The 13,060-nt window shown below is 49.6% G+C and overlaps 1 protein-coding gene across 1 annotated transcript; it reads left to right on the forward strand.

Annotated features, from left to right (window-relative positions):
• The first annotated feature begins 7,774 nt into the window (after positions 1-7,774).
• LOC119108111 (ranBP-type and C3HC4-type zinc finger-containing protein 1) lies at positions 7,775-9,028 on the forward strand. Its single transcript, XM_037231689.1, has one exon. The coding sequence runs from the start codon at positions 7,775-7,777 to the stop codon at positions 9,026-9,028; it is 1,254 nt and encodes a 417-aa protein (XP_037087584.1).
• The last annotated feature ends 4,032 nt before the right edge of the window (positions 9,029-13,060 follow it).

Consider the following 13,060-nt stretch of genomic DNA (forward strand, 5'->3'; position numbering starts at 1 on the left):
AGATTCATACTTGAAAATATTGATAAATTTGTCCTAAGACCCCTGAAAACAGGTTGTTGCCCATGTGGTTGATGCATGCAAGTTTCAGGATATAAATGTAATTTGTTTTGTTTTGAGAAGGCCTGAATAGTTAGCAGTCCACTCATTGATTCATTTGCTCATTGTTATTGAATATCAGTATGAAGTTATTAAAGCCTTGAGCTTAAACATATAGGTTCTGAAATGGGCACTCCAGATAATTATTAGGTGGGATTTAATTTGGTGTGGGAGGGTGCTGTTCTGTGTGGATTGGTATCCCCTGGGTCCAAAATGCCCTGCTGATATTGTGTTGGGTTTGGGACACTTAGTGCTCAAGCGATTGATGTTTGTAACATGTCTTTTGTCGCATATAAGGAAAACTTATATTTCCCTATTGGTGTTTTTACTTATTCACCACCCTAAGGTCCTGAAAGGGGAACTCAGATTTTCTGTTCCAACATGGTTGGATATGTGTATTTGCACAGTGTTTGCTTAACCCTAGGTGCATTGCAAATTTTAAACTGACTCCCTAACAAATGCTCCGCATGATGCAATCCTGGATCCTCTGGTATATATGTGCTGGCACACTGGATCCTGTAATGCACTGGTTTATGGTGCAGTTTGATTTATCACTGCAATTCGCCACATTAAAGCATATTGCACCATGAGGTCAAGGTGTTTTTTTTGTGTGTGAAAGATGAAGTTGGTCTGTGCCAACTGTGGGGACAGTAAGGGGGAATAGCTCATTGTGTTAAGTGTGGCCTGGGCATGGAACCCTAGCATCTCTTTTGCATATCCACTGATGACACAAAAGGTAGTTTCATTTTAATGCCTCTGTTAGAATCAGGACATTACTAGCCTACTGCCATACATGTCCAAGCAACATGCTTTGGAACATGGGCAAATCCAATAAAACCAAATGCTTGTGCAGGCAAATGTTTAGCCCTTCTGCAATCCCCAAACTTATTCATTTTGAACTGAAGCCAACCAACCAGTCGCATGAGTTTGTGTTAGCTATCCTTGCCAAATGCAATTTCCTTAGATGACATCCGATGCTCACAGAGTATACACAAGATATTGGTTCGCCTGTCACGAAACATATGTCTTGTGTGGTATGGGCACCACCCTTTATCTTATCTAAGCTGTTTATCTTTGTTTGGCGCCAATGTGATTGATACGCGGATTCTCGGTGTGGGTTGCTCAGTCTCATTCAGGCGTGCGAGGGGGTCCATGAGTGAGTTGACAGAACATAACCTGGAGCGTATCAGGGTATGGCAGGTCTTGTTCCGGTGACAGACCTCGTGTGTGTGATCATGACGCACTCTGGAATCATGCTGCAGGGCTTTGTCGTGCGCCTACTGACTGGACATGCTCATGGGCACAGTCACTGTGGCATCTTCTCACATAACTAAATTGCGGTTTTGTAGGATGTCGAGGGCTCAGTCGCGCTCAGAAGCGGCGCTTCTTTATTTTCCATTCGTTGTATCGGTCGGCCAAGTGACGAAGAGTGAAAAGCAGAGGCATAGTTTAGCAAAATAAATTGGGGGAGGGGGAAAGGGACTGAAGAGCGAAAAACAACCTAACTGAACCCCACAATGCTCCAACAAACGGGCTTCTCGGATTTTGCCCACTTCCTTTCCATAGTTTGGTTGGCTGAAGTCCAAGTTGGGGGCTGGAGCCCCGCCCCTCCCGCTAACTCATTAAAAAACTACACCGCTGGGGAAGGGCGATAAATCCAGTGGCCGATGTCGAATGTCCAGTCTCTTGAAGAGAAACACCATTCTCACCAGCTGGAAATGTGCAGTACATGGGGAGCAAAAGCATCGTTCGAGAGACACGGGTGGAAGCCAGAGTGGGGATTCGGGTCTCGTTTACTGAGAATGCTCTCCATTGAAGTAACTGAGGTAATCATCAGATACGATAAATTAATATCACTCGTAACCATTGTTCGCTTTAAGGTGTAAAAGACTGTTCTCAACAGCACTATTGCTACGTGGTAAGCATGCTTTTTAATTCATCATCGTCTGGTAGTGTTATGGGCGCCTTATGACCACGGTATTCGGGGTGTCCTAAAGCCGAAATAATCATCATCGCGTCCGATAGCATTATGGAACGTCTTTATGACATCACAGTCACTACCTGACTGGTCACGTCACAGCTGCCTCTGAAGCGGATCGGTCGACTCACTTGTAGTGCTTCCAACTTGCCGAGAGATGGTGGTGTTGGCAGGTGCATGTTTGCTGAACTCGATTATCGTTATGTGCTCGTGTTTTGGCTGTTTCTCTCGGTGGTGTTCTTCCATAGTTGTGATTTTGTATTTTTGACTTCATTCTCACGCTCGGCTGTGGCGCTGTTCTTCAGTTACTCGGTTCCCGGTCGTATTTCCGTCATAATTCCTACCGCTGTTTCTCTCGGTGGTGTTCTTCCATAGTTGTGATTTTGTATTTTTGACTTCATTCTCACGCTCGGCTGTGGCGCTGTTCTTCAGTTACTCGGTTCCCGGTCGTATTTCCGTCATAATTCCTACCGCTGTTCAAATCTGCAGCATGTAGCACAAAGCGTGATTCGTGTTCAAAACTTGCACACAGTGCTTTGAATTGGTTGAAGGCTAACGGGTGCTCGTTGGTGCCGTTTATCGTGGTAGCGTAGGTCGGACGCGACTTATTTGGTCACATTTTTTCTGGAGCTTTAGCGCTATGTGGTCATTGGGGTGGCGGTCTTCCTGTAACGTTTCTATGGCGTCAGCCATGCCTGGGTGACCCTGAAATAATCGCCCCGAAATAGGTTAACAAGTTTGTAGGCGTCGAGCTCAGAAGCAAGATGGTTTTAGGTTTTAAAATAGTCATGACTGTGAACTGTAATGAATAATCTTCAAAATGGTTATCTCAGTTCAGAACCCCATACAAATGTGGAACACTTCGGTTAACGCTCGAACTGCCAATCAATCCCATTGAAATGTCAAGATTATATGTAAGCTAATGGTCATCTGATTCGAATCTTTCAACTATCATTTGGTCCGAAGATTTTTTCCGAAACTGTCCATACTTAACGACGTGAATACTTCGAGGGGGCAATTGCTGCGAATTATGTCTTAGTTATTGTTTATGTCTTGTTTATGTTCATGTCTATGTCTTAGTTATCAATTATGAATTATGTCTTAATTATGAATAATTATGCACATGCGTTTGTACGCTGTGGTGTTGCCTAAGGTTTTGTAACGTAAGATGACATTGTTCGGAACACAGTGACATCGAGATGATCTTTAAGGTGAACGTTCACATTTTCAACGACACAAACTGCCTGATCATTGCTACGGTACGTCTCTGTGCCTACCAAGGGGTAAAGGCGAGACATATTGCATGCTGCGAGGTCTCATGAGTATTTGGCGCGGTATTGTGTGTGTGTGTGTGTGTGTGTGTGTGTGTGTGTGTGTGTGTGTGTGTGTGTGTGCGTGCGTGTGCGTGTGCGTGTGCGTGTGCGTGTGCGTGTGCGTGTGCGTGTGCGTGTGCGTGCGCGTGCGCGTGCGCGTGCGCGTGCGCGTGCGCGTGCGTGTGCGATATGAAACAAGTTTACTCATAACTATTGGTATGCTGTTGAAGTGGAAAAGACTGCTCTGGACAGCACAATTCTCTGCTTAGTTTTTATGCTTTTCAATGTGCCATGGCTTGATTACGTCATCGTACAGTGCACAACGCCGATTAAGAGCCAATCGACGGCCGTTATATCTGGAAATTGCTCTCGCAAACGCTACATATGAGCGCCTCGACAATTATATTTGTCTGTGCTTTGATCACTGCACGGCTTATAAAATGGCAGGATCTGATTGGCGTCATTATGACGTCATGAATGCCAAGGGGACTTTGAAATACTCTCCGATATACTGTTCTTCTTGCCCACGAACGTGTAGTTCAGAGACTAGAGAGGCTTATTTTTTTAGAGAGGCAGAATTGTGTAACGGCGCCGAAGAGTCTTCAGGGTGGCTATTTTAGTTCAAAATCCCATATAAACGTGGAACTTTTAAAACTCACTCCTTTTAACACTCGCTCAGATACATAATCGTTCAGTGATATGCAGCCGGTGTCACCAAAATCTTGCATAGATAACCATAACTGGTCGTGTCTTATAGAGAGGTACAGCAAACGCCCCCCCCCCCCCCGCTCCCCTTAAAATGGTCTGTGTGACACGGGATCGGGGGACCGGGATCGGTGGCGGGGCAAAGATGGCACACTGCTTTAACAAGAACTACACGGGCTGGCAAAAAGTCAAAGATTTCTGGATTCGGTTATTCCACATGACGCGTGGGTAATGGTCTTGGTTGTCAAAGCAATGTGCCTGCCCTTTCGTATTATTCCGAGTGTGCCCGGCGCGACAGCGTCCGTGTGGTGATTTATGTCTCATATATTGTCGTCAGTCGTGGATGCAAAGCGAATACAAATAAACATCAGATCAAATACATGCTCAAAGCAAATAGTCTGTAGTGTATTTACTGACAAGAGGACGAGACATCGAAAAAAACCAAAGCCCAGACGTATTAGTCGGTCACTTTTTAGTATGAGCGTGACGGAGTCTCAATGCTGGTCCAATCGGCCGCTGGCCGGCCGCAGCGGCGGTGGTTCTGCCCCGGTGGGCTCGGTCAGTAAATCAGCGTCGTCGGTTAATCCTACTGAACCTAAAATTGCATTTGTCACGTCATGTGTTTGCATTATTTCTCCAGTCGTTGGTTTGTTTGCCAGTATAAGAACATTTGCCATGTGTGTGTGTGTGTGTGTCATTGGGGCTTTACGACGCACTCAGTTGCAGAGGCTATATGGCGTCGCCTGCCTCTCACCCTGGCAGGAGGGGCGGGCACTGCGGGGAATCGAACCCCGTACCTCTGGATTCATTTGGCGCTTTGGCGCAGTATTACTGAGAGCTGCTGATCTAATGGCGCTAAGATAGTTTCTTGATGTCAGTAACATTTTGGAATATCGTGTTGCGTATAAACCTCAGGCTGTCAGGAAAGCCAGCCCACACGGTACTCAATCAGGCGCTCAGATCGCACCTGTGTGACTTGGTTTGACCGGTGTCTGTCGACCTCACCTAACTTTACTCGACCTTACAGTTTAGAGAATGGTCAACAGCACAGATAAAGCAAACAAAACGTCATTAAACCGCCAGAAATATGTTAATTCTAAAGTGCAGGTCTTAGCAGTGTGGAACGACTTGACAGTGCATTCTGGATACAATGTTTCCAAAATATTTCGGTTCGTTATGAGGCAATGTAATCTCGTGCACAAATTACATAATTTGCACTAATTAAGTACGACTCAAGCATTGTGCAATGTGTGCACGAAGTAAAAGCTCGAAGAACACGCGCTTGAACCAAAGCCTTATTCACGTGCCTCTGTCACGTCAACGAAGCGGCAACAAGATGAACGCACAAAAAACGTTTCGGGGTCTCTAGACCAGCGCCCACTGGACATGAGCAAACAAGCCCACCCTTAAGTGGGAACAATGACGCCCGTCGGCATAGTGTTGCGCTAGGAAGCCCGCAAGAACACTAGTCCCCTCGTCAATAATATTTTCCGGAACCCTGTGACATGCCTTTATAACGTGAGTTATGGCAGCAGGGCTGCCTTTTTATTGGTAAGCGTTGCAAGCGTTTCGATTATGCATCCATGCATCGCGCCGCCAGAATTACTGTTTCGTCTTGTGTGGTGTGACTCCGGTGGTTCACGTCTGGGTATATTGTTCGTTGGTCCGCGAGGTTTTGTGGACCCATTTTGCTAATCATGCGTTGGTATGTGCCAGACGCACGTAAGGAGGCTTGCAGTGTCGGGCACATACACTCTGCTTGGTGCTTTTAACGTTGTTTGATCCGTGCTGGACGTCTATTGCTTCTCTGCAATGGCGTTTTTACTGGTTTGGTGTTTGGGGAAATAATTGATTATTGAAATAGAACATCTTGATGACGCAAGCCAAAGGCTTGCTTTATTCTTTCGGCATATCTTGGAATATAACAATAGAATGCTGTGGCCACATGGCTATTGCTGCCACTCACCTTTGATATCATCACCTGGATGACGGACCCGGCTGCTGCAGACATAGAACATTTTGGCGCATTCGCCTTGCCTCCTTCCACATGGACCATCTTTGATTAGCGCCCGCAGTCGCCGAGAATGTCCATCAATGGTGTACTAATGTGTTGAACGCATTTGGCGCTGGCGTCATTGTTGTGCTGGGGACAGGTTAAAAACTGGTCGGTTTGTTTTGTACATTTGTACCCCGTTTTGTACATTTGAAGGCAGTGTGCCACCTTTGTCTCGGGTTTTAACCTGAAATAGCTATCTTGAAAATCATTAGTGCGGTTCACAGCCCCGCCCTTCTCAAGAACTGCCCATGTAGTTTCTGAGCCGTACGACCGCAAAAATGTGCAAACTATTTCGAGGTTACGCAGGAGTCCACGACGCCATAATAGTCCCACTCAAATCCTGTCATTCCATGGGCCGTGCGGCGATCAAGGCCAGTCCAAACTAACTGTCGAGTTATTCATACCTGGCTTTCGTGAGCACGATTTCCACATATAACGACCGTGAACTGGCCCTCATCCAATGTCGTGCAAGGTGCGATGATGTAACCAAACAATGACGTATTGAAGAGAATGTGTACTAAACAGGCAAATTGTATCTTCTAGAGCAGTCTTTTCGACTTAAAAGTATAGCAAGGGTTCTACGTTACCTTATTCCATCATATCTGATGTTTGCTTTAATATCTTCACATGCGGAGCATTTCCTTTAATTTAATCCGACCCTCTTATCCTCTTTCTAGCTTTTCCCGCATCCTCTCGACGCCCGGTTTGTCTGGAGCAGGCTGCATTCGCCGGCCACGAGTGGGCCGAGAGACCCCTTGGAGGGATACCCTACCGGGCGCCCAGCGCATACCCCGCTGCACGTGCTAAAGCTCGGCGGTAGCCCTCCAGGAGCACGTGGTCCGGCCCCACCGCCATCGGTAGATGACGTATTTCCAGGATTTGTTATCCATGATTTTTGGTTCTGTAGCCCTGAAATTATAATTACTGGTGGAGTGGGCTGTAATCGAAATAATCGAATTGCCAAGCCTTTAATTTTGTTCTTTTATTACAGGCAGACAAAATCAGAAACTCAAGATCACAGGAGTTTCCGGGGAAATTAATTGTCATTACTGGTGGAATAGGCTGTAATCGAAATAATCAAGTTGCCAAGCCTTTAATTTTGCCGTTTTATTGCAAGCAGGCAAAATCAGGAACTCAAGATCACAGGAGCTTCCGGGGAAAATGTCTTTCTGAAAGCGCAACAACATTCCGTGTTTCATAGGAGCCGCAAATTGACCGAACGGCCCCTATAAGATCATCATGGCAATGATGGAAGAAGATAATACAGTGTGCAGCGGAAGCTCACCGAACAGTATTGCGGAGATCATCACAGTCAGTGACGATGATGAGGTTGATGTGACTGTTTGTGGCGACTGTCTGGGTGTTGTCCCCCAGGGCCCGGAGGGAAGCGGTTCGGAAGGGAATTCGGGTGCTGGATCCGTCCCCAGAGGCTCTGGGGACGGATCCAGCATCTTGTTGGATCCCCCCCGCTTGTTGGACTCTCTGGTGGAAATGTCTGCAAGGTCAGGCTTGCTTTCGAACACTGATGTATTTGAATGTTGTATCTGTTTTACGGATGTGCCCCAAGGTAAAGGCGTTGTCTTACAGGAGTGTCTTCATTCCTTCTGTGTTGATTGTTTGACCGATATGGTCAAACACTGCGACGAGGTGGAAGTGAGGTGTCCGTATTCGAGTTTAGAATGTGCCTGCCATGGCAAGCTTCTGGATGGAGAAATCAGGGCTTTGGCCAGTGATGAGGTCTTGGCTCGCCGCGCTACGCTGTCTCTGCGGCATGCCGGGCTGGACCTGGCCACTGGGGAGATGTGGCCGAGTTTGGCGGAGACGGTCAAACGGCACCTGGTGCTCAACAGCGTGCGCTTCGACTGTCCCATCTGCTTCACAGCCGTGCCGCCAAACGCGGGGGTGGTGCTCAAGCAATGTCTGCACGCTTACTGTCGCTCGTGTCTGACCAGCGTGTTGGACAACAGTGACACGGAGCCGGTGCCCTGCCCGTGCACGAGTTCCGATTACGCGTGTGAGGGCTGGCTGCTGCAGGAGGAGGTCCGGGAGCTGCTCGGCGCGGCGGGATTCGCGCGCTACCTGGACCGCGCGCTGGCGCAGTCCACCAAGCGCCGCTCGGACCGACAGATGTGGCCGAAGCTGCAGGCTGCGGGCCAGCAGGACTTGGCTCCCAACGCCGACGCCTTCGACTGCTCCATCTGCTTTTGCGAGGTGCCGGCGGACGCCGGCGTCGTGCTCAAGGAGTGCCTGCACAGTTTCTGTCGTGAGTGCCTGGCTGACCTGGTCAAGCACTGCGAGGCGCCCGAAGTGAAATGCCCGTTCGTCAGTGCCGAGTACAGCTGCCAGAGTACGCTGACCGAGAAGGAGATCCGGGCGCTGGTCAGCGCGGACGTGTATGAGCGGCACCTGGCGCGCTCGCTGAACCAGGCGGAGGGCAACACGGCCAACTCCTTCCACTGCCGGACGCCCAGCTGCGCCGGCTGGTGCGAGCTGGAAGACACCGTCAACGCCTTTTGCTGTCCCGTCTGTTCGTGCGTCAATTGCATCACGTGCCGTGCGATCCACGAGGGCTCCGACTGCCGCCAGTATCAGGCTCGTCTGGCCGAGGACGCGCTACACAACGAGGAGGCGCGCAAGACGCAGGAGTACCTGAAGCAGATGGTGGCACGCCGCGAGGCCATTCACTGCCCAGTATGCGCTGTCATCCTGATGAAGAAGGACGGCTGCGATTGGGTCGTGTGCTCGGCCTGCCGCAACGAGGTCTGCTGGGTGACGGGCAAGGCGCGCTGGGGCCGGCGCGGCCGCGGTGACATCTCGGGCGGCTGTCGGTGCCGCGTCGGTGGCAAGCTGTGTCACCCCAACTGTAATAACTGTCACTGAGCGTGGCCGGCGCACTCGCTCCGCTTGCAGTGCTAGCGCTGCGGTTCGCGCGGATTGAGGCGACGCTCACCACACAGGCGTCGCCCTTCTCGGTGATTCCAATACTGTGGCCGGGACGTAGTTGTCGTCTGTTCTCGGCTGGGACCGACTGTGGATACTCGCTTGCCATGTTCAGATCAGTGCCTATTGTGATTACGTGGTAGGATGCTGTGAAATATTGGGGCTGTTGCTGGAGGTGGGTGTGATGCGGGGACTTCATCAATGTTCGCATTGTGCCGGCGTCTCAACGTGATATGCATGTAGTTTTTGTAGAAGCGGGTGATTCGTACAAGGAGGTTGTGCAGGTGAAGTAACCTTGATGCCAGCGTAGTGATTAGCGAAATGGTCTCGGTGTCGACGCACCATTGGACACCCAACTCGGGGGCCAAGTGTTTGGTCATACGATCGGATCATCAGTCACTTATCAATCGGATCTCGGGTCAATCACTCATCACATTCACGCAGCCTTGACCACGGGCCAGTTTCCCTTATCGATCATTACCAGCGTGGCTGCGGACTGATGATCTGATCTGATGGCTGATGATCGCTTATCACATTCACATAACCTTGACCAAGGGCCAGTCTCCATTATCGATCATTACCAGTGTGGCAGCGGACTGGTGCACCCTGTTATAAATGCACCCGTTACACGGCCGTGGCGTGCGAGCTTTTGGTATGTGCCTTATAGGTGAACTAGATGCAGGGCTGCAAGTGATATTTGAGATAAAGGCTGACCATGCGAAGTTGTGCTTTCCGAGTAAGGGCATTTGCTAGCGGCACTGAGACTTATGCACACATTTGCGTCTCTACGCGGTCACATTCAAGTGTTGCCAAATGTGGTGTTGCGACCAGAATAAACGTCTTTCCATTCTACGTGAGGTTTTTATTATGTGCCTTCTGCGGACATATCGGGCCGCCTGTCATTTTCGTTTTGAAACTGGATCTGGGGTATGGAAGACTGGGTTTCTTCCAGTTTTGTCGGACCACTGGGGCCGGAAGACGCTGAGATGACGCAGGCAACGCTCGATTTGCAATAATGTCGACGCTCGGCCTGTTCCACTAGAGAAAACTGACGACTGTCACACGTGATACGCGATAGGCAGTTACTTGGGTGTCTTGTTTGTCTCCTGTTGACACGCTCTTTCCACCATCGAAATAGAAAGGTGGACATGTCTTGCATTATATGTTTGTAATAGGCGTTCATACCACACAAACGCTTGGTGTTTCGTTTCGCTCGATTTCACACGCCCTGGACTTTATTTTGTGTGACCCAGATCCATTTGGCACCCAGAAGCCTCTCAGCGCGGAGGAAAGGCAAAGTCGCTGATTTGCAGACATAAGTCAACGAGATCCGGCGATGCAACACGAAGGCGCCTCAGACTTCGCTTCAAAGCCCGCTTCGTCCTTTGCGCAAAAGTAATTTGGCGTCCGCAGGAGAGGTTTCTCAAAAGCGTGCCCTCAGGCAGAATATAAGTCGAAGTGGGGGGGATATCGCCCAAAAAAAACAAACGATGACAGTAAATATCGAGTCGGTCATTGCTAAAGACCTTTTATTAGTGCCCTAGAGTTGCCGACTTTGGTTGTAAAGGGACACCCTATGAGGAGGAACTTTTCGCTCCTTTCCCCTATATTTGATGTAAATTTTTCACTCCTACATGATATTGTCTAACCACACATACCAAACCCAGATTTCACTTCGAGGTTTCAAGGTGTCATCCAAAACCGAGCTCACTTGGAATTAACAAGCATAAGCAAGGCTACACAGAACCTGGACACCCTTGGGTATATCCCGCCTCACCTACATCTGCATCATTCCTATGTACGCGCAGAGCAAGGACGCCAGGTATGTTCAAGTCCGAGAGCCTCGGCGACTCCAGGCGCTTGCATGCACCAAGTTTGGTTTGTTTTCAAAGTGCATCACAATCTTTAGCTGTGTTCCAAATGCAAGGTTTTCACGCATCCACAAATTTTTGGGTCACACCACGTAAGCGCCACAGCAAAGCAAAACGTGATGCAAACACCAGCAAAGCCTGGCAGGGAACTTTACCCCACATATTTTTTATCCTTAGAAACTTGATCAATGAATTGCACCACTCCAAAATTTAGGAGTGAAAAATTCAAGTAATACCTTCTAAATGAAACCTAAAAGCTAAACATCATAATTTGAGCACATTTTCACCGACTTTTAGTCACGTTAGGTGATTTCAAAATATGACCAAACAGCTGTAAGCGCCTATATTTATTTCATTACTTCTGTTTTTCTTGGTCCCATACGAGTGTGATACAACTTCATTTTTTCTTCCTTTCCAACCGCCTTTGAAGACACTATCTATCGCTTGAAGTGTTCACCAATATCTCGGCAACATGTTCGAACTGCAAACTTCCATACATTTCATACATAACTTGGATTAATTCACCAATCGCCCCAACATGTTTGATATGCACCCAAGAGTGAACAATCCATAGGGAATGAAGGAAACAGTTTGAAGCACGGAACTTGCATGAAAATGTCACAGGCGTCCTCCGCATCCCTGGAAAACCCTTGCGACCTTTTTCCAACAAGAAAGGGAGCTCCCTTGCTCCCGCCCGGCCGTCGCTAGCTCACCCAATGGGACACTATATCAGGAGTGCGCTGTCAAGGGCACATATGTCCAAGATACATGTTGTGTTTTAACGAACTGTCGTTGGCGTCCAATGGGTGTTCCCCAGCTCCATCATATGCACCCGAACGGAGCCGCTATGTGCGAAACAGTTTTTGTAATTGACGGTCATATTTTTGCAAACCCCCAATCCAATCACCTTGTGGCGCGGGCAGTGGGCACAGGGGCCACGTGCCCTCCCTAAGATTCCGAGGGGCCCAAAGGGCCCCTCGGAATCTTATCCCAGGTTCCTCGGAATTAAATATCCCTCGGAATTAAATCCCAGGTTCCGAGGGGCCCAAAGGGCCCCTCGGAACCTGGGATCAGGGGCCCGAAAAGCCAGCCGGAGGTCCCATTCAGGGGCCCTGGCCCGCAGGGCGCCGTGCACTCCAATGTCAGCCAGAGGGCCCTGCGCGATGATCAGGAGCCCACTGAGTGGATAAGAGCCTGTATTTCGGTCAGACACCACCAGTAACGCACAGTCGGCTCCATGGTGACATGGACATAAGGGCCCATTTCCTGAGCCGGAACAAGCCGGAGCCAACGATTTGCATTGCTCAGGGCCCCAAAGCGCCTAACAGGGGTCCTGAGTTGTCAAGGGACCCCGATTCGGCCAAGGACAGCGTTCGAGGGGGTCCGAAGAGCCCAGGGGGCCCACGGATTCGACGATCAAGGGCCCAAGTGGAGGGTCCAAGGGTATAAAGGGCTGATCGGAGTCGGACTGCGCAACGACATATCTTTCTGCGAAATTGCATGGGTATCGCATTGCAGTCAAGAGGGTCGGGGAAAGGATGTCGGTCAAGTTAGCCTTATATTCATAGTCGAATTTAATGTCGAGTTCAGATTTCCAAAATGAGTCTCATTAAATCAAACGCGATGAGTTATTCACGAATCTGCAGTTCCCTGTTCTGAAAGCAGTAGCGCAGGCGGGGAGAGGGCACAGGGGGCATGTGCCCCCCCCCCCCCCCTCCTTCCTTAGGTTCCGAGGGCTGAATGGCCCGTCGAGACCTACAATTAAGGGTCGAAGAGCCCGAAAATCCAGCCAGAGGTCTAATTCAGGAGCCCTGGTCCGCAGGGCCGGGCACTCGAATGTCAACCAGAGGGCCATGCGCGTTGGTCAGGGGCCCCCTGAGCTGAAAAAGGCCTGTGTTTCAGCCAGACACGAACAGTAACGCACAGTCGGCTCCGTGGCGGCATGGGCCCAAGGGCCCATTTCCCAAGCAGGGACAGAGCCGGAGCCGGTGATTTATATTTCTCGGGGCCCCACAGGGTCTAATAGGGACCCTGTGCTGTCAAAGTGCGCCGAGTCGACCAGAGGTAGTGTTCGAGGAGGCCGGAAGAGCTTAGAGGGCCC

This window comes from Pollicipes pollicipes, unplaced genomic scaffold, assembly GCF_011947565.3.
Source record: "Pollicipes pollicipes isolate AB1234 unplaced genomic scaffold, Ppol_2.1 Scaffold_6686;HRSCAF=7923_pilon_pilon_pilon, whole genome shotgun sequence".
Taxonomy (NCBI): domain Eukaryota; kingdom Metazoa; phylum Arthropoda; class Thecostraca; order Pollicipedomorpha; family Pollicipedidae; genus Pollicipes; species Pollicipes pollicipes.